This window comes from Rhineura floridana, chromosome 2 (genome assembly GCF_030035675.1).
Source record: "Rhineura floridana isolate rRhiFlo1 chromosome 2, rRhiFlo1.hap2, whole genome shotgun sequence".
Taxonomy (NCBI): Eukaryota; Metazoa; Chordata; class Lepidosauria; order Squamata; family Rhineuridae; genus Rhineura; species Rhineura floridana.
The window spans coordinates 91,682,915-91,703,692 of NC_084481.1; the positions used below are offsets into that span (position 1 = coordinate 91,682,915).

At 40.2% G+C, this 20,778-nt stretch overlaps 1 protein-coding gene across 3 annotated transcripts in view; it reads right to left on the bottom strand.

Annotated features, from left to right (window-relative positions):
* The window catches only part of USP37 (ubiquitin specific peptidase 37), a 51,997-nt gene that overhangs the window by 23,093 nt on the left and 8,126 nt on the right, over positions 1-20,778 (bottom strand). For all 3 annotated transcript variants that reach the window (XM_061609289.1, XM_061609288.1, XM_061609287.1), the window contains exons 5-13: positions 18,053-18,234; positions 17,695-17,766; positions 16,085-16,182; positions 14,674-14,758; positions 14,392-14,550; positions 10,998-11,129; positions 10,295-10,418; positions 5,133-5,338; positions 2,869-2,986 (exon numbers count right to left, since the gene is read on the bottom strand). In XM_061609289.1, coding sequence (XP_061465273.1) covers positions 2,869-2,986; positions 5,133-5,338; positions 10,295-10,418; positions 10,998-11,129; positions 14,392-14,550; positions 14,674-14,758; positions 16,085-16,182; positions 17,695-17,766; positions 18,053-18,234 — 1,176 coding nt within the window. The remainder of the gene's footprint in view (positions 1-2,868; positions 2,987-5,132; positions 5,339-10,294; positions 10,419-10,997; positions 11,130-14,391; positions 14,551-14,673; positions 14,759-16,084; positions 16,183-17,694; positions 17,767-18,052; positions 18,235-20,778) is intronic.

Here is a 20,778-nt window from a genome sequence, read left to right on the forward strand (position 1 = left end):
TCTTATTGCTCCTATTTCTGCATTAATTAAAAATGGGAGCAGATCTGTTGAGATGAGGATACTGTTCAGCCTTGAATGAGATTGAGAAGTCGCCATAAGTCGGAATCGACTTGAAGGCAGTCCATTAGGATTATAGTCCCTTGGGTCTAATTCAGTCCAGGAGTCTGTCAAATTTGATTTCTTGAAAATAGTGGCAAATTGTTGTTTATCATGAGAAAGCGGGGATTGTTTCTCATACTTTTTACCGGATACATTCTTCCTTTTTTATTCAAAGGAAGTCATGCCTCTAAAATTAATGTTAAAGTAATCCCCTATTATCAATTGTGCCCTTTGAAAATTTTAAGTTTTTTTAAAAGGGTGGTTAAAAATTTGATTTGCCCTTTATTCAGAGCATAAACTGTGCCTGTTGTGAAATAATCAGTACCACTGAGCAGTCCTTTTATAAAAAGGAAATGGCCTCCTGGGTCTTTCCATATCTTTTCTGTTACAAAAGGGAGACTGACTTTATAAATAACAGCCACACCTCTCGCCTTAGAGGAGCCTGATGCTACATATTGCTCTTCAAAGTATCAGTGATTAAGTAAAGAATCTCTATTTCTAATTTTATGTATCTCTTGTAAAAAGGTCACTGCAAGATCCCTTTTTCTGACATATGACATTATTATCTTATTACATTACCTAAATCTTTAACATTTAAAGTCATTATTTTAAGCCATTTCCCCCATAAACATATTTTAAGAGCTAGCAAATTATGAATACCTACACTGAAATATGATATATTCTAATTCCCTTTTAATATTGCCATTGCCTTTACCCCCCCTTCTCTCCCAACACCTCTTTATAAACATTAACTTGACTAAACAACTATCAACTAATTAAAACAATATAGCGTCTATCCAGTGCAGTCCAGCAAGCCTGCTGAAGCTGCTCCCATGCCAGCCAGTGTTGGACACTGGCATATGCCTCATGTGTTACAAACACACTATCTCCTTCCAGGGGAGACTGCTGATTTATAAAATATTACAATTTAATTTAGAAAATAGTAACGATAGAACTTCTCGCTACCTTTTGCCCCCCCCCCCGAGATTTCTCCCTGAAATACAGGGAGTAACACACTAAAAGGGACAACGTCCCCAACTAATTTCCCATTTAAAGAGGTGGTATGTACAGTATGTATGTATGCATTCATGCATGTATATTCCCCATGCCTATACATACATGCACATATACCCACACCCTTTTACCTATAGTACTGCTTTTAAAGTTGCCAATAATTCTTAAAACAGGTATATTTGTATTCTTGCTGCTAGAGATGGATCTGCGAGACTGGTTACAATGCCCGAGTCTTATGGAGTTTTTCGCTGGTTCTCTTCTTCCTTCATCATGGTGAGTCATCTGCGAAGTTGTTTTCCTGATTGTTTTCTTTGCCATTCTCCCTTTGTTTTGGTTCCTAACTTCTTCTCCCTCTTCAGGTGTTAGGTTTGAGTCTTTGGGTTCTTCTATGTTGCATGACTGCAGGATGGATACAGCTTCCCGTATTGTAGATGCAGTTAATATATGTCCATTCTGTGGGACAATCAAACAAAAGGTGCAGCCCCACCCGTAACAAATAGGGCAGAATTCCTTGCGTTTTCTTCATGTTTTGGGGCTTAGATCTCGAAGGACCATTATTGGCTCTCCTTCAAAAGGTAAGTCTTTCAGTTTTTTCATTTTTATCAGAAGCTCTTCCTTTTTTCCCGTACCATGAAAAGCAAACTATTATGTCTCTCTGTGGGGTAGAGTCCTTAGGTTTTGTAGTCAGTGCACGGTGGGCTCTATCGAAGTCTTCAGCTGTTGAAGCAGGCCACCCCACAAAAAAGGACGCCATGAAGGTGAGTGTTCTTCCACATTTTCTTTAATTCCATGAAATCTCAGGTTGGATCTCCAACTGTGGTTTTCAAATTCTTCCAGCTTATTTTAAGAGTTTTATTTTTCATGTTTTAGGAATAGTATGTCCTCTGAGTTCGTTAAAGCCACGTCCATAGCTTCTGAGGCGATTTCCCCCAGCCGGGAGTTCAGTGTTTCTAGTTTGTCATCTATAGGCTTTATTGCTGCCATCCAGCTTCCTTCTAGTTTTTTCTCTAATATTCCTAATTGTGAGGACAATTCCTTCTTGAAGCTGGAAGTGTTTTGTCCTGTATCACTGTGAGACATTCATGCCGATTTAGAGTGTCCAGGCACCATATTGTCCGTTAAGAGGCCTTTTGGTGGAGATAGAACTAACCAAGTTAATCCAACAAAAATAGTCTTCTAGTTCTCCTTCTATGGCCTCAAAGTAGGAAGATATCATGCCCTAGTAGCCAAGCAAGTCAATGTTTGCAGATTTTCATTGCTAAATGCTGCAAAAGGGGGCTTTTTTACTCCAGTGGGGAGAGGTGCTAAGAGATTAAGTGGTCATCTGACTCATCTGGTCACGCCCCCCACTGATGTTTTTATTTATCTTACTGCAGTTTTGTATGCTGTATACCACATTATTGCATTGTGAAAAGTGTGAGCTGTAGGTATTTAAATATATAAAATAATTGTATGGTTCAAATAGTGCCAGCACAGCACCAGACCAAACAATAGCTCATGTATAGGACTAAGATCTTTATGGGTGTTCACTATGAGCTGCCTGCCTACCAAAAAAAAAAGCCCATGGAAAACCTGCCCATGCAAATTTACTCTAATTTCTCTTAACTAGGAAGGCTTTAAAATTGATTTCCTATTTGCATTCAACCTTATGTCTACATGAAGAAAGGAACTGATATTCAGAAATTTTGACAGTGATATGTGGGAAAAAATATGTTAATGAAAGATATGCTAAATGATAAAAAATGCATTACATACCCTGAAAAAGAGATCCAAGGAATCTTGGATTGAACGAGACGGAAGAAGTTTTTTTCTTCGCGGCAAGTCAATGGAAAGGTCATTAAATTGTTCCCGTTTGGTGACTGTTTCACCACACCTGCATTGAAAGGAGACGTTCTTGTGCATTTTAGCCCAATCACACATATTTCATATTCTGTACAAGGATTAGTAACTCATACATATACCCAAGTTTTTTGGTATAAGTTAAATGAGTCAAAGTCAGAAATGTTAATAATAAACATTACCATAAAATGAACTAATGCCTCTCAGTAAAATCTGCTGGAAAAGTTAAATATTTGGGCATATATTTAGCTGCAAAAGTAACAGAATTATCACTGAAATAACTGCCGAAGATAGGATATCAAAAAGTAGTCCAAATTGCAACTTCTCTGACAATAAGAACAGAACCTTATAAAATGAATCCTTAAGCTGCTGTTCCTTTTAATATTACCAATATATATACCAAAAGAAAAGAGAGAACAGTGGAAGAAAATGATAAAAGTATTGCTCAATGGAAGCAAAAGAGCTAGAACTGCATATTAAGTTTCATGTTAAAACAAAAACTAGGGGTATGGGAATACCTAATATCAATATTATATGGCAGCATAGATGGTAGGACTCTATGGAAAGATTCAATATCACAACGATGGACGTGACAAAATTCCGCTTCCTCCCTGCATCCTGTGCTTCCCTCAACCAAGATTTTGGAGGTGCACAGGTGCTCGAAGAATCCTGTTTGCCCAAGCGGAGGCCTGTTGTTGCTTACATCACTTTGTGTGAAATTTTGAAGTAGATTGAAATGTAACCTGTTTTTAATGGGTTTGCTGTTAATATAATTAAAAAATATTAACTAACGTATACTGGGAGGAAAAAAGAAAGGAAGGGTGACCACTCTTTCATTGAAAGCAAAATTGTCAAATTCCTATGCAACAGAGATAAATGAAGACATATGAATAGCCATGTTCTGTGAATGAATTAAAAGGTTTCATTTCATATAGTGATGAGAGAAAAACATTTTAAATTTCTGTATAACTGGCATTTGATCCCTCTAAAATTAAGTAAAATGAATGTCAGAAGACAACGCACTAATCTGAGAACAGATGACTTCCACATGTGGTGAGCATGCGGAAGCGTTCAACTGTTTTGGAAGGAGGTGATTGATATTATATATACAAATTTCCATTTTACCATTAAGGCTATTACTTGGGTCTATTATCTATTTGTTACCTAAAAAGAAACAAGAATTGGTTTCAGATTAATAAGGACATCCAGGTGGCTCAGAAATAGAAGACAACACAGGGTCCTCAAGTTAAAGGAAGTTTGGAACTCAGTGTATGTAGCTAAACATGTATCTTGTAAGATTTCATGAAGGGCAAGAAAGGTTGACCAATTTAAGAAATGCTGCGCTAAGATGGAATTTGTTACATTTTGGAACGGCTGTTTTCAGGATAATACAAGCAAAAGTAGTCTTAATTTTTAAAATATTAGTAGAAATAATTATGTGTTTTAAGATTTTTTTTGTATGATATATGATTTAAACTGAAATAAATGAAATTAAAAGGAAAAACCTTACATAATTTTAACTTTTTGATAGTTAACCATGTATCAGAATTGCACACTAACAAAGCCAAGTAATGTCTCAAAGGAATCAAACATTCTGGCAGCATTTCCACTGGAGGCATTCCTAGGCCATAACACACATGGACTGATTATTGTTCTGTCCCTTACTATCAGCAGCATCCTGCCAGTAATTAAAGTACAGTAAAAACAAAACGCCCACTCTTTGGCAAGCAAGAGGCACCACTATCTGTTCAAAGGCACATTCCACCCAGGCAAAAACGTTTGAGGAAGAGACAGAGCAGGAGGGCTGGTAAGGGGTGGCCTGAGGAAAGTCCCAAGGGCCAGGTGAAGGCCTGGAGGACCACATTCAGTTCCCAGGCCTATGGTTCCCTACCCTGAGCTATTTAACCTCATCAAAAGCAGACACAAGGATGGAATAATGCTTGTGCTACTACATCTGCATTGGGAGAGTCTGTATAATGACTTTTCTAGCACTGGTAGCAAGCTGCTCATTGCATAGCATCCAGCTGTATCAGACTCCCTCACTGGGCAAATTGTTGAAAGAATGAAATCCTTGTGCCTGTTCTAACCAAACTCAGTGAGCAGCAGTACAGGCAAGGAAAGGAAGAAGGGGACATAAACAGAAAGCACAGACATGGGAGGGAGGCTGTTAAAACACTTACATTTTACATATGATAGAATGCTGAACTTCAAACTCTAAGTTTGTAATAACTGGACATGTGTATACTCTGGTGGCCGATAAGTCATCAGATATACGTCCCAGAGAACTATCTTCACCAGAAATTGGCTCACTCTTCCAAGTTTTGTTCAGCTTCTCCATGTCCTCCTTCAGCTGATCCAAGCACTGACTTAAGAATTCATGGGCATCCTAAAACCACAGATACGTTCCTTAGAATAGCAACTTTCAAGTCCCACTCACACATGAATATAAACATACCTTATATAAACCAAGTTAGTATCAGTTACTTAAAGCAGGTGACATCTAAACAATAAATTCAAATCACAACCCAAGCTATCAACTTAATTTGAATTACAAATATCCAAAATGACTAAGTTTTAAAAGATATATAAAACCTAAAATTCTCATTCTTACTATGAGGTCTGTGTACTCATGGCTTTCATTTTTTTCCAATAATCACCAGTATATTTGATCATTTAAGGTCACAAACAAAACAGAAAAATGATTTAACTTTCACCATAAATAACAGCAAATTAAGATGTTAAAGAAAAAAATATTCAAAAAATAACAATTTAACAAGCTAAATATATTTACTAAACCAAAACAACATACAGTAAGAGTCTTACACAAGATACCACAGGCAGGGGTGCAGTCATCCAGGGTCATGGGGGGTCACAGATCCCTTTCTCCTTTGGCTCATACATAGGGACCTAGCTGGGACCCTGCTCCCAATCAGCATGAAAAGGAAGCTTGTTAGCCACTGAGAAGAGTCCTTGTCCTTGCATGCTGTTTGGAACCAATCAAAGTGAAATGAGGTGAGTCAGCCACTGAGAAGATTCTTCTCAGTAGCTAACATGCAGCCTTCCCTTTCTTGCTGATTGGCTCCTTGGGTGGTCTATTGTAATGGAGTGCGGACTCATGAGATGACAGGGAGAGGAAGGGAGATGAGGGAAAGGTGGCATGGCTGTGAGAGAGCACAGCATGAGTATCATAAAGGGACCCTGCATTTCTGAATTTGACACTATACCACTGACCAGAGGCCCAAATGCATTTCATCCTTAATTCTTCAGTGGGAAATTATGCCATGTTTTAAAAAGCAAACCTGTACCCATAAGTTACTGTAAAACCCAAAGTAACAAGTAAAAGGCCTCGTAACACATATATTGCCTAAGTCTGCAGTCCAACACACACTTACCTGGGAGTAAGTCACACTGAACCCAATGGAGCTTACTTCTGAGGTGACATGTATTGAATTGCAGCCTAAATCATGTTACCAATTGTTAAGGAGAAAGAAAACCCTTTGCGGTTGAAACGCATTCAGGCTTTTTACATAAACATGCACCATAGTGCTATAATGTTAGAGACTTCAGTGTTACAGTGCCTTGCAATAGTAATCAGATCACTGACCAATGCTCTCATATTACTGAATTATATATGGTACGTTGTGATTTCGTTCTGTATGATATTTTATTTTGAAACACTGACACTCAAAATCAATTAAAGTGACAATGTTTTTATGTTGGGAAATGTTAAACATAAAAACTGAAACATATTTCTTGCATAAGTATTCAATCCCCACACATTAATATTTGATAGAGCGACCTTTCGCTGCACTAACAACTTTTAAGTCTTTTGGGGTAGGTATGTACCAGCTTTGCACACAGTGTTGGGGGGATTTTGGCCCATTCTTCTTGGTAGATTTGCTCCAGGTCGTTCAGGTTGGTTGGACATTGCTTGTGGACCGCAATTTTCAAAGAGCACCACAGATTCTCAATGAGATCAGGACTTTGGCTGGGCCACTGTAGGACATCCATCTTTTTGTTCTTGAGCCACTCCAATGTTATTATTATTATTAATAATAATTATTATTATTAATAAAATTTATTAGTCACCCATCTGGCTGGCTGTCCAGCCACTCTGGGCGACGTACAAAGTAAAAACATACAAATACATTAAAACATTAAAAATCTCAACAATAATAATAAAACCTAACCCACCCCAAAAGCCTGCCTGAAGAGCCAGGTCTTCAGGGCCCGGCGGAAGCTCATCATAGAGGGGGCATGGCGGAGATCATTTGGGAGGGAATTCCACAAAGTGGGGGCCACAATTGAAAAAGCCCTCTCCCTAGTCCTCACCAGTCTAGCTGTTTTAACTGGTGGGATAGAGAGAAGGCCTTTTGAGGCTGATCTTGTTGAGCGGCAGATGTTGGAGGCACTCCTTCAGATAGACTGGGCCGAAACCATATAGGGTTTTAAAGGTCAGAACCAACACCTTGAATTGGGCCCGGAAAACAACCGGTAACCAGTGCAACTCCTTCAGCACTGGAGTGATGTGATCTCGCCGGCAGCTGCCTTTAATCAGGCGAGCCGCCGCATTCTGTACCAGTTGCAGCTTCCGGACCGTTTTCAAGAGTAACCCCACATAGAACGCATTACAGTAGTCTAGGCGAGAGGAGACCAGGGCATGTACCACAGATGGGAGCAGATGATTGGGAAGGTAGGGGCGCAGCCTCCATATCAGATGGAGTTGATACCGCACCGCCTGGCTCACAGCCGAAACCTGAGCCTCCATGGACAGCTGGGAGTCAAGAATGACCCCCAGGCTGCGGACCTGGTCTTTCAGGGGCAATTGTACCCCATTGAGGACCAGGTCAACATCCCCCAGCCTTCCCTTGTCTCCCACAAACAGTACCTCGGTTTTGTCAGGGTTCAGCTTCAGCTTATTCCTTCCCATCCAGCCACTCACCGACTCCAGGCACTTCGATAGGGTTTCTACAGCCAACCTCGGGGAAGATTTGAATGAGAAATAGAGCTGCGTGTCATCTGCATACTGGTGACACTGCAGCCCAAATCTTCTGATGATAGCCCCCAGCGGCTTTATATAGATGTTGAACAGCATCAGGGAGAGGATGGAGCCCTGTGGCACCCCACAAGTGAGAGGCCAAGGATCAGAAACCTCATCCCCCAATGCCACTTTCTGGTACCTACCAGAGAGGAAGGAACGGAACCACTGCAATACAGTGCCCCCATGCCTAACCTCTTCAGGCAGTCCAGAAGGATACCATGGTCAACGGAATCAAAAGCCGCTGAGAGATCCAGGACAAGGAAGGTGCATTCGCCCCTATCCAACGCCCTCCTCATATCATCCACCAAGGCGACCAAGGCCGTTTCAGTCCCATGTCCAGGCCTGAAGCCTGATTGAAATGGATCCAGATAATCCGCTTCCTCCAAATGCACTTGCAACTGCTTCACCACTACCCGCTCAACGGCCTTGCCCAGGAATGGCAGTTTTGAGACTAGGCGAATGTTGCTTTGGCCTTGTGCTTGGGATCATTGTCCTGCTGAAAAGTGAATTTTCTCCCAAGCTTCAGTTTTTTAGTGGAATGAAGCATGTTCTGTTGCAGTATTTCCCTGTATTTTGTTCCATCCATTCTTCCTTCAATTTTAATAAGATGCCCAGTCCCTGCTGATGAACCATCCCCACAGCATGATGCTGCCACCACCATACTTCACTGTAGGGCCAAAAAGCTCTATCTTGGTCTCATCCAACCATAAAACCTTTGCCCACATCGCAGCTGGTGCACTCTCATGCTTTCTGGCAAACTCTAGATGTGCTTTCCGATGGTACTTTTTGAGTCATGGCTTCTTTCTTGCCACCCTGCCATACCAGTGTTATGCAGAGCTCTTGATATGGTTGAGTGGTACACCATTACTTCACTCCCAGTCACCGAACTCTGTAGCTCCTTCAAAGTGATTGTTGGCCCCTCTGTGGCTTCTCTCACAAGTCTCCTTCTTGTTCAAGCACTGAGTTTTGAGGGACGGCCTTTTTTTGGCAGTGCCTGGGTGGTGTGATGCAGCTTCCACATCCTGATTATTGATCCAACTGTGCTCACTGGGATATCCAAACACTTGCATATTAGTTTGTACCCTTTCCCCAATCTATGCTTTTGTATTACATTATCTATCACTTCTGTAGAATGCTGTTTGGTCATTTTCCTTCAGATCTACAGCCTGACCAATGATCTTTCAACAATGGGGTTTTTATCCTGACAATGTGACAGCAACTTTAACAGTTCACAGGTGGAGGGCCAAGGTAACTGCATCCTCCACAGAGCATTTCTTCCATCTGTATACACTGGGAGCTTCCACAGCACAGGGATTGAATACTTATGCAAGTAACGTTTCAGTTTTTAATGTTTCTTACAAACATTTATTTATATATCTATTTTATTATTTGATTTATATCCCGCCCTTCCTCCCAGCAGGAGCCTAGGGCAGCAAAACATTTCCCAACATAAAACCAAATGTCACCTTACAATAACTGATTTTGAGTTTCAGTGTTTCAAAATAAAATATCATATAGAACAAAATTACAATGTATCATTTGTAATTCAGTAATATGACAGCATTGGTCGGGGATCTGATTACTTTTGCAAGGCACTGTATTTATTGTACACTGACATCTTGGTTCAGTATATTTATTTTTTTAAGGCACTTATACACTGCTTTTCAGGGGGGCCTCACAAAGCGGATTTATATTTATTTATTTATAAAAATATTTATATGCCACTATTCAGTTTTAAAAAATATCAGATATATAACACAGAGAATAAAACCATATAAAAATTAAAATCAGAAATAAATTAACTAATGCAGAAAGGTATTTTCTCAATTGCCTGCATAAGCCACACTAACATGCAGTTTGACAACTGTCAAAGGGCTGGGGTAGGGAAGAAAAGAAGAGAACTACAGCCAAAATAATGACAGGAGAATGGATCTTTCAGCTTTTGTTGTTTCTAAAATCATCAAAATTAAGGGACAGAAATAAGATTTTGGAAAACATGTTTTCCTTCTGTGAACAGTAAAACACACACATGTCCAATGTACAACAAATAAGATTCACGATGTGATCACTGAAAAATATATCAGAAGCCCTGTTGTCTTTGTACTATCTGCCACTGCTTGTTAATAGTCATCTAACAGTTCATCACATACCACTAGCTCCAAGTTTCCTGATCTGCCCAGAACTGCTCTGAACACTTTTATGCAACTGGTCTTGCACAGGTATTATAACAGTTGGTCACACCACCCATTAAAATGTTTAAATTCTGGGCTGACGGTTGCTGCCAGAAGGTGTAATACTTACATTTTGCATGTAACCAGAGAATCTCTCTGCAGTCGCTGAAATCGCATTTTTCACCTTCTTTAGTAATTCCTTCTTTACTTCAGGGCTACAAACATCTTTTTTAGCAAGCAGATGGGTAAAGCGCCTAGACCAATTAAATGCAGTGGCATTTATATGTCAAAAAGCAAGTTAGCATTGTTTAATGCTAAAAATATCTGCAAAGTTAATGCTAAAAATATCTGCAAAGTTACCACAGCATGATTTCAACAGCACAAATACCCTTAGAAATGAGTAATTCACACTCCCTCCTACCACATTATGTGTATTTAAAAATCAATTCCCATAAACTACATTATGCTTATTGGTAGAATACTGCATGAGCCGTGTAAAAAGGCTCAAGACACTAATTTTACAGGAATATATCATTCAAACTTTAGTATGCCCCCTCCATATAACTGTTTTTCTAAGTATTCATTTACTGTGCTTGCAAAGCCTTTCGCAATACAATCTGTAAATTTATTTATTACCATAGCAAAGGAAGAGGAAATGACAGAGGCTCAGTAAATGAGGAACTGTAGTAATAAAAGCTGGAACATTAGAAAACACAGGAATATAATAAAAATATACCTTAAAACAATTACAAATAGCATGCCAAATCTGAATGCTTCTTTTGAGCCTGTAGCCAGGAGAAAATGTTCACTTAAACCACAAAGCTTGTGCTCACCTGACAAGTGCATTGAATGGAACTTTTCTCCATGGAATATTTTGTTTCAGAAGATCATTAGCAAATGACTGAATTGAAAACAGAGACTGTAAAATAGCATTCATGTAACAGGTATTTCCCAAGTTTGTAAACCTGTGAAGAACAAGATTACAACGTTGAAAAAATGAAATGAACTGCCTTCAAGTCGGTTCCGACTTAGGGTTTTCATGGTAAGCGGTATTCAGAGGGGGTTTACCATTGCCTTCTTCTGAGGCTGGAGACAGAGACTGGCCCAAGGTCACCCAGTCAGCTTCATGGCTGTGTGGGGATTTGAACCCTCATCTCCAGGTCGTAGTCCAACATTTCCAACACAGATGTGTTATGCTGGGTACAGTGTGTATGCACATGTGTATACACTCTGTTCCCTACTAATTAGAGGAGTTTGTCTGCTGGGAGTTTGCAATGAACAACAACCACAGCATATATTGGACAACAGAGTGAGGAAACATTTCAAAGCAGACCTTTCAATAATGCTGATTTATAGAGCAAGAGCCAATCAGGCTCCAGGCTCTACTTAGGCTTGCTAAGTAGCAGAGCTGTAACTAGAAGGTTCATAAGCATAACCTTGTAAACAGGAGTCGCCAACTCATTGCTTGTGGGTGCATGGCACCCGTAAAGGACTTCAATGGTGCCTCCCCAGTAGGTAGCCAAGACTGTTTTCTTTTTAAAAAAAAAAACAGAAATAAAACAAAGCAAGTCTTTAACTCTCCTAGAAAGGAAGTTCTTTAATGTTCAGGTACCCTTCTAAGCAATTTCCGTGAAATGAGCCAGCCTGGCTGTTCCCCCTTGTCAGTGTTTTTAGCCAATTAGTGAAGTTAGAACTGTGATTGATAAGTGAGTTATTTGGATACCAAGCCACAGGAATTCCTGTAGTCCTGAAGAGCTTCTGTCTTCCTCTCCCCTTTAATGTATTTTTCCTGCTTCTATCTTATTTTTAGTAGTCCTTGGAATCTCCATAGTTTGCTCTTCCTTTTTACCTAGCAACCAGGATGCATATTTCCTGTGCTGAGTTTATCTGAGATCAGGTACTCAATACAAGTTATTTTCAGTAAATACTACTACACAATAAATGCAGGTGGATGTTAAAAAATTCCCTCCCCAAATGGCAAATGCAAAATATGAAAACTTTGCAAAGAGGCATGTTTCCTGCTGTTCAGGAGCTGATGGCAAGGCACTCATTAAGAATACACTGTTAAACATACAGTACAATAATACACATGTCTACTTAAGTAGTAAGTCCTTTGTGTTAAATAGGGCTTACTGCCAGGTAAGTGGGTACAGGATGGCAGCCCAGGCTTTCATTTAGAATTGGCACTGGGGTAAAAACAGGGTTCTTGTGCCTTTAAGAGCTGTATCTTCACAATCAGGATGAGCAGGACATAGATGACTTTGCATAGCAAACATGAGGTTGTCAGGGGAAGGTGGTGGGAAGAGAAGCAGCAATGACTGTACTATCTCTGATTTTGTGTTACGCCATCCCCCCCATGTTGTGTTATGCCATGCCCCCCATGGCAGCCATTTTCTGACTGGCACCCTCAGCACTCTCAACATTCGAAATGTGCTCTCTGGTCCAAAAATGGTCGGCAACCCCTATTATAAGCTACACTTACAATAGGCAAAAGGTTGGCAATCCCTTTAAGATACACTCGGCTGTCAATTCAAGCTACTCAGAAGAGGCTCATGACAAACTATGTTGCTAATTTTCTTCAAACGTAGTTGTAGTGAAAGCGGGGAAACCTTCCCCGTCTGCTCTCACTGTCCCAGGAGTCAATCCCCAGCCTTGGGCAATTGATCCCAGCAAATCCTGGTTTGCCAAGGTTGTGCACGCTCACACCAACCCTGCAAGGTAGTAACTGCCACCACCCTTCAGACTGGTTAGCTACTCTGGGGCGAAGGGAACTCCAGAGGCCAGTTAAACACCAGAGCTTCTCAGGGCAAGAGTCTAAATATACTCCTTGCCCCTTCTAAAGTCTCAGGTAAAACGTTCCTTTGTTACACAGTAGTTGTAGTCGAATGGCAATGACTGAATTTAGGAACTGACCCCTCTCAATGGAATGAACACACATTGGTTAAAGTAATTAAAGTTTATTGAAAAGAAAAATAAGAAAAGCATAAAAATATTACAAATAACAAAGAGGTGCACAAAAGTAAGTTTTAGCAGCAAATTGAATCCTGTTACCATACACCCCAAACAGGGCAACGTTTGGTAAGAAAAACAGCAAAATAGATTTTTGGCACAAATCAAAATAAAGCTTTCTGGCCTAAGCTATACTTACAGACCATAGGATCTCTAGCTGGATAGCCGTCTCCCCTCAGGGAACTGTGAGTCAGGATGGAAATGGAGCCACAACAGAACATCACCAAAGAGACAAGGTGGTGCTCTGAAGTGGGACACAAAAACCCAAAGTTCTGAGCTCCTTCTTATGGAAGAAATCTTCCACCCAGCTGGAGACAATTAACCAATTGACATTTTCATCAAAAGGATGAAAAAACTATGTTCCCACAGCATCTGGCGCCTCCTCTTGGTTTCCCATAACAAACTCAAGGAGTTTTACGGCCTTGACAGAACCAGGCCCCTTCTGCTGATAAGAAGGTGCAAAGCTAACTGTAAGCTGATACAGCTGTGTTGTAAAATCACCATGTCACAGTGATGGGGGGAACCATGTTTATCTGCTTGCTAGCAGGTTAACAAAAAAGATGTCAAGGGGAAAAAATCCCCACAAGGCTTTGGTGTTCAGCCATTTTAACTACAGGCCAGAATAAGGCTGGCAAGCTGGCACGACAGTAGTAAAATATTTTTTAAAATATTCTGAACACCTCTTAAAACCATGCATGGAATGGAGAAGAGGGGGAAACTAATGGATCTGCAAGACATTGAGGTTCCTTATTACCATGGAATTCTTCTAGAACACTGATGGGCAATCCTGAATACAATGTTTAATTTGCAGACCAAGAGGCGAAAAAGGAAATGGAAGAGGGAAAGACTTAGAAAGATGGAAATATATTTAAAACCTTAACTGCATATCAGGGCATGAGATTAGAACATATATATAACTGCCTTAACAATCCACAAAGCAATTGTTAAATACTTATTTTGCTTTAACAGAATTCTATATAGAACAGCTAAGAGGCAGCCCCTGCTCAGAGGGATTATAACATAATGTTAGATGTACAGAACAAACATGAAGAGCAAACATAGTGTTTAAAAATGAAGAAATAGAGAAAGGGTACTGGAACAACAACTAGCTACAAAAAAGGTTTTTGGATCTGTTTCTATGTAATCAATGTTTAACTGAGCATACACAGCCTGTGAACACCAAGCACATGCACACATACTGAAAACAGAAAATCTTACCCTTGCAGTTGCTGTTGTGGATGAGTGGAAAGAGGGGCTCGTGGTTTGTTCCATCCCATGTAATCCTGATTTGATCTCATTTTTTTAACAGAGAGAGGGGCTGGCTGAGAGCCAAACCCCAAGCTTCTTTTAGCAGAAGTCTGATTCAACACATTAGACCTGTGATAGAGTAACATAAGAAGTTGCTTTCCAAGATAAATGTGCTCCCACCATTAGATGAATGCAGTGCTCCAATTAGCAAGCATTTCAGAAAAAAAAATAGCTAAGGCATCCTGTACCTACCTGTCCAGATTAGAATTGCCAGCTGAATAATCCTTTGAAGATGATCTGCTACCATAAAATGAAGAGGACTGTAAAGGCAAAACCCCTGGGAAGGGAAGAGAAATAAACTTCTGTAAACATTGCTTTAGTAGGGTAACTATATAACGGTGTGTAATGTTTACTACTTCAAAGGAGATGCAACATACAATGTAAACATGATTAATTTTAACTACAAAATACAACAACGGATGTATCTGCTTGGCAAAATACAGATATTTCTCAACAGAATATGAACCCTGGGAATCTTTTGTCCTCTTGTCTTTTGTCCTCTTATCACTTCTCAAAACCCTCTGCCTTGGCTACAACAATGAGATTTGCTAAGTTACATCTTGCATCACTGAACCTTGTCACTTACTCCAGGGAAACTTAGTTTTATGCAAAATAAATGGGTGCTTCTGTAAATATATTACACGGAAAGGCTTTTAAAATCTTCTTAGACAGGACGTAGGAGGTTTTACATTATACATGGCAGTACCATGTAGACCAGGGATGGAGAACCTTTGGCCCTCCAGATATTGCTGAATTACAACTCCCATCAGCCACAGCAATCATGGCCTATGGCCAGAGATGATGGTAGTTCAGTAACATCTGGAGGGTCAAACATTTCTCACCCCTGTTATAAATGATTAGGGTTGTTTTGCTAATCTGGAAACTTCAGATTTGGAGCAAAAACAGAAACATGCCCTCCAACTTATAGTTTCTAGCAAGTATCTACTATTATAATTACACACAGAAAGTATCTACTGAGTATTATAATTACACACAGACAGTTAACTTTGGCCTTGTTTTATACTGAAGATACACAGCTCACCATTCATCACAAGAAATTGAAAATTGAAAATGCTACCTCCTAAATTTCCATGTAAGTCAGAGCTTGGAAAAGTTACCTTTTTTGAACTACAACTCCCATCAGCCCCAGCCAGCATGACCACTGGATTGGGCTGATGGGAGTTGTAGTTCAAAAAAGTAACTTTTCCAAGCTCTGATGTAAGTGCACAATGTCTGACTCAGTTACCACCTCTTGGGGGCAGCAATTTATTGACCAAGGTGGAATCATAACAAAAATCAGCAGCAAACTAAAAAACAAAAACTTGCAGACCAATTTACAGCTGGGTATGTAATATAACACTCTTCTCCTCCAAACCCTTTATTTAAACCATTCTCAAGATAAAGTTCATGTTTGACCCTCCTTACTCTCAACTATTCTCTATACGATACAGTTCACATTTTAATGTTTTACCTTTCAACGTTTCTCAAGTGAGAACCAAGATAATTTCATTATAAAGAGAATGTTAAAAGATCACTTTTCAGAATACAATCAGTGTTTATAGTTTGACTAGTTAGTCACTGAAAACAGTATCATTTTGTTTACCTGATGCCCTGTTCTCTTCAGTCTGTTTCAAGTTCATCTGCTTTTCCCTGCTGCTGTATAAGAATTTCCGTGCTGGATCAGTCATAGCTTTGTTATTGCTGCAGATAAATCCATATAACTTTTATTTAAAGTTATGTGTAAAGCAATACTGTACATCAATTCCCTAGGCTTACATTTATTTATTACTCTTACGGGCTATCTAAACACTTCCAACACACTATTCAAGCATCACCAGCCTTTTTGGGGTGGTGTGCACATTTGGAGTTCTGAGAGAGCTATGGACTCTCCCCCCGCCAGCAAACAGAAAACAGAGAGAAAACACACATGCATACAAACTCACTCTTTTGCTTTTCCATGGAGTCTGGGTAAAAGTCAGGTCTAGTAGAACTAAAACAGATGTTCTTGAATTTGCATGATTTAACAAAAAAAAAAGGATCAAACTGCAGCTTACACTGGATAACTGCAGTTAAAAAAACCCACACAGATCCTGTGCTTGCCAGCACCACAAAGCACAGACTTTATAGATTTTACATAGGAGGACAACAAGCACAGAACTCATCTGTGGACACATGTGATGTGATGGTGGTTTTAAGGGGATTCCTAAAAAAATTATGAGGATTTGTAAGGATCCGTGCCTCTGATTTATGTTTTTACATCATGGCAGCACCATGACTGTGGTTTGGTAGTCCATGGGGGATTCATGAAAACATCATAAACAATTCCAAGAGGATGCATTTTACTGGATCCGATTTGTGTTTGTGTGCATTACTTCTCTTTGACAGTCCATTCTCTTTCTCTGCTTCCTGAGGCATCCCACTCTCTCCTCCCTGCCTAGAACATAAGAACATAGGAATAGCCCTACTGGATCAAAACAAAGACCCATCTAGTCTATCCTGCTGTTCTCACAGTGGATATGAACCCGAATGAAATAGCACTCTCCCTACTTCTAATCTCCACAACTGGTATTCAAAGACATATTCTGCCTCCCCTCAGTCACTGTTTCCCTCCCTTCAGTCTCCCCAATCACTCTCTTTATTCTGCACTTTCTGTTCAGCTGTTCAGGCGCTCATCTGAGTCTTGAAAAGCACATAGATCTGAAACTGAAAGCGGGAAAGTTATTCCTCTTCTAACTTTTTTCTTCAGCTCTATGTACTTTGCAAGTGGAAGTAAAGGTAACCACCCTTGAAGAAAGGAGCAGCAAGTAGGCGGGGGGAGTGCAGAGGCCTTGTGGGCACCAGGGAAGTCCTCAAGGGTGCCACTGAGCCCAATGGCAGCCCCAGCTATACATCAGGTTAACAATGACATTACTACATACATCTGCTGCATAAACTAGCCTTGTGCTTTAATATAAGGCCATCAGTTTATAGTCACTCATTCAGATGATACCAAAGTGCAACTCTTACGTTCAGTTTTAACTAGCATATCAAACTAAATACATAAAACATGCTATATTTCTGAATCCTTACAATTTTAAAGTATACTAGCACTGCATTTTTGCAAGACGTCATGTTATACTGATGTAATAGGAAAGGAGATCTGAACAAAATCAATACGGGGAAGGGGCAAGAAACAAACAAATCTGAAAAATTTAAAGAACTGCAACAACGTACGTTGATGAATCATTCTCTTTCGGGTAATCTTCATTCATCTCTGAGGTAGCTGGCGTCCTTTTCCTTCTTTCACTGTTTTGTTAGGGGGGAAAATTCCTTAAGACCACAAGGAAACCAGGTGAGCCCAAGTCACTTAACATGTTTTCACAATCTCCAAATAGTCTCACTTTTGAATGCCTTATTGTAAAAGGCAAAAATAGTTAACTGCCTTTCAGCTAGCTTAGTGAAAGCTTTTGGGACACTTTCAAGACAGCATTAATAATGACTGGAAAAGCAGCTTACCAATACAATGCTCAAAGCCATTCATATTTTAATGCATTCACATGGAAGGCACAGTCTTAAAAGTTTCTTTTCATACCGGTTTTCCAACAATCCTGTTCTGTGAGGTGTTGAAGCAGCAGAAGTACTTGAAATGTTAACCTTGTTGCCAGACATTCCAGTTACTGAAGAATTCTTAATTGATGCCCTGCCTGGGCTGCCCAGCATCTTATGAAGTAGAGTTTCATCTTTATTTTCTAAAATCCCTTTTTTTGAAGGAGTCTATAAAATTCAAAAAGGGAACATTGAAGTCAGTACAACATACTGTATTTCAAATCATGGACCCATTTCACAGAGACAGTGGCATATCTGTTATTAGCAGGCCAGCCGGTAGGCTGGTAACCCAGCAAAGACTACATACAGATTATATCCATAGGAACCACATAGGGCCTCTAAACAGCTGCCATGATTTTAGTTATTGCAGCAGCCATATTTTAACCTGTCATGATCACAGGCCTCACTGAAGCCACTGGTTCATGTACAGGATCCCAATGGATTGCGAGCTTACTAGATGACCTGCGTACTTTCCATGTGCTCACCAGGTACCTGATTATATATAAACACCTCATATCACCTTTCTGGCGGGCTTGCATACTGTAAATGTAATGCAGAAAAAATAGTAGAATAACTAGCATGTGTGTTTGAAGAACAAGATCTTAAAATGTGAAAAAAGCAATTGCTTCAATCCAGAAAATTGGTTGTCCCTCTCCCTTCATCTGTACTCTCTTGTTAATTTGTTAATAAAATGCCTACTTTGTAAACAAACAAACAAAACAAGGATCAAACTATGTTTTCTCAAGTGCCTCTGGAAAACTTCTTACCGTTCAAATCCAGTTAAGATACAAAGGCTGTATTTAGATTTGGTCCCAATTATCCTCTAAGTACTTTGTCTTTATTTCATCGACAGACTACAAGTGCTATACAGTCAGAAGCAATATATATTCTTTAAGAACCGTGGCCTGAAATGGAACATTGAACTTGCCGTGAGTGTTCCTTCTCCTTGGAGATGGGAGGTCATCCTATAAGAGTTACTCCACCCATCAGTCTCCACAGGCAAAGATTAACTGAACTTTCTATCTCCACTTTTTTGGGAGAGGGGGCCTGCTCCCAGTTAGATGCTAAATGTAGAAAGAACAACTTTTCCAAATATGTCCAATGTGGCATTCTACAGTGTTCTGAAAATTCAGGAAAAGGGACATTATTTCCTGGCACTAAGGCGAACAAGACACCGACCTGAACCAGAGGGAGTCACGCTTTTTGTGTGTAGCAGAAACCTTTCTGAAATTGGTGGGGAACGGATGTCCTTCAGTTTCCAAGGAGAAGGAACACACACGGTATGTCCAATGTGCTCTTTCCCTTGGAGTGAGAAGACATCTTGTTGCAGGGATGCACAATAGTTGTCATGGGTCCCATGGAGACCTCTTGGCAGGATTGGGGAAATGAGTGGGTTACAGACATTTGGAAAGGGGTTGGGGTAATCCTGGAGAAAATGCTTCCAAAAACCTCGGGCTGTTTCATGGTCAGAAAGCCTATTAGTGTTTCTGTCAAGGAAAGCCCCCACACTTAGACAGGGAGTTTTTTCAGGGAGTTTTGTCAGAGCAAGCGATAACACTTCGGTCAAGGACGCTGGCTGGAAGAGAGATGTTGTTAATCGAGCAGTTTTCTTTTTGCTCCTAGAATCAAGCTCTTGCCTTACAAGAAGGTGCTTAAATTAACCCGTAATGTGTAGACGCCACCTCTCATTGATATATAAGTCCTAGAAAGCTTGTGATTCTCAGTTGCAACATCTCATCTGTTGTTGCTTCCAAAGTCTAGTTATGTCTGTTCCTGTTTGAATTCTGGTTTAGGCCTGGCATGAGATGCTAGATTCCTATTTTGATTCCTGGAATAAAGCTTTATGCAAAAAAACCCAGTCTCCGAGTCCTGAGTCTGCTTTTCTGGTTGAGAGCCAAGACAATAGTAATGCTTCTCCACCCCATGTGAGACAGCTGCTCTTGAACAAGACTAACACCTGCATTAGCAGAGACCAAATATATTCACTGTGTAGTTATAAAAGGAGACACCAATACCCAGGCAGCAGTTTTGCTGATGTCCCATAGGGAAGCATTTGTGTCAAAGGCCACTGAAAATGACTGCTCCTCACATTGAGCAAGATAAGGTACCTTCTGGGATTGGGAGGAGTAAGAACTGATAGGCAATGATGATGGATCCACCTACTCAAGGAGGACTGAGAAGCCTCCTTTCCCTGAATAGATGAAATACCACAAAGGGAGACTTTGAATATCAAAGAAGTTCTCTTAAGATAGCTGTGCAGAACCCAAGGGACATCTAGAGAGGACTATCTAACCTCCCTTGGGTGCAGCTACTTGGGGAAGAAGAACAGGACGCAAAGTTAGTGTGTTCAGTGGAAGACAGAATTAACCTCTGAGTGACAAATCAGTTTGAGGCACCACCTGGTCCTTGTGAAAGACACATGTGTGTGTGTTATGTGCCTTCAAGTCGATTACAACTTATGGCGACCCTATGAATCAGTGACCTCCAACAGCAGGTCTGTGGCTTCCTTTATGGAATCAATCCATCTCGTTTGGCCTTCCTCTTTTTCTACTCCCTGCTGTTTTCCCCAGCATTATTGTCTTTTCTAGTGAATCATGTCTTCTCATGATGTATCCAATGTAGGATAACCTCAGTTTCATCATTTTAGCTTCTAGTGATAGTTCTGGTTTAATTTGTTCTAACACCCAATTATTTGTCTTTTTTGTGATCTAT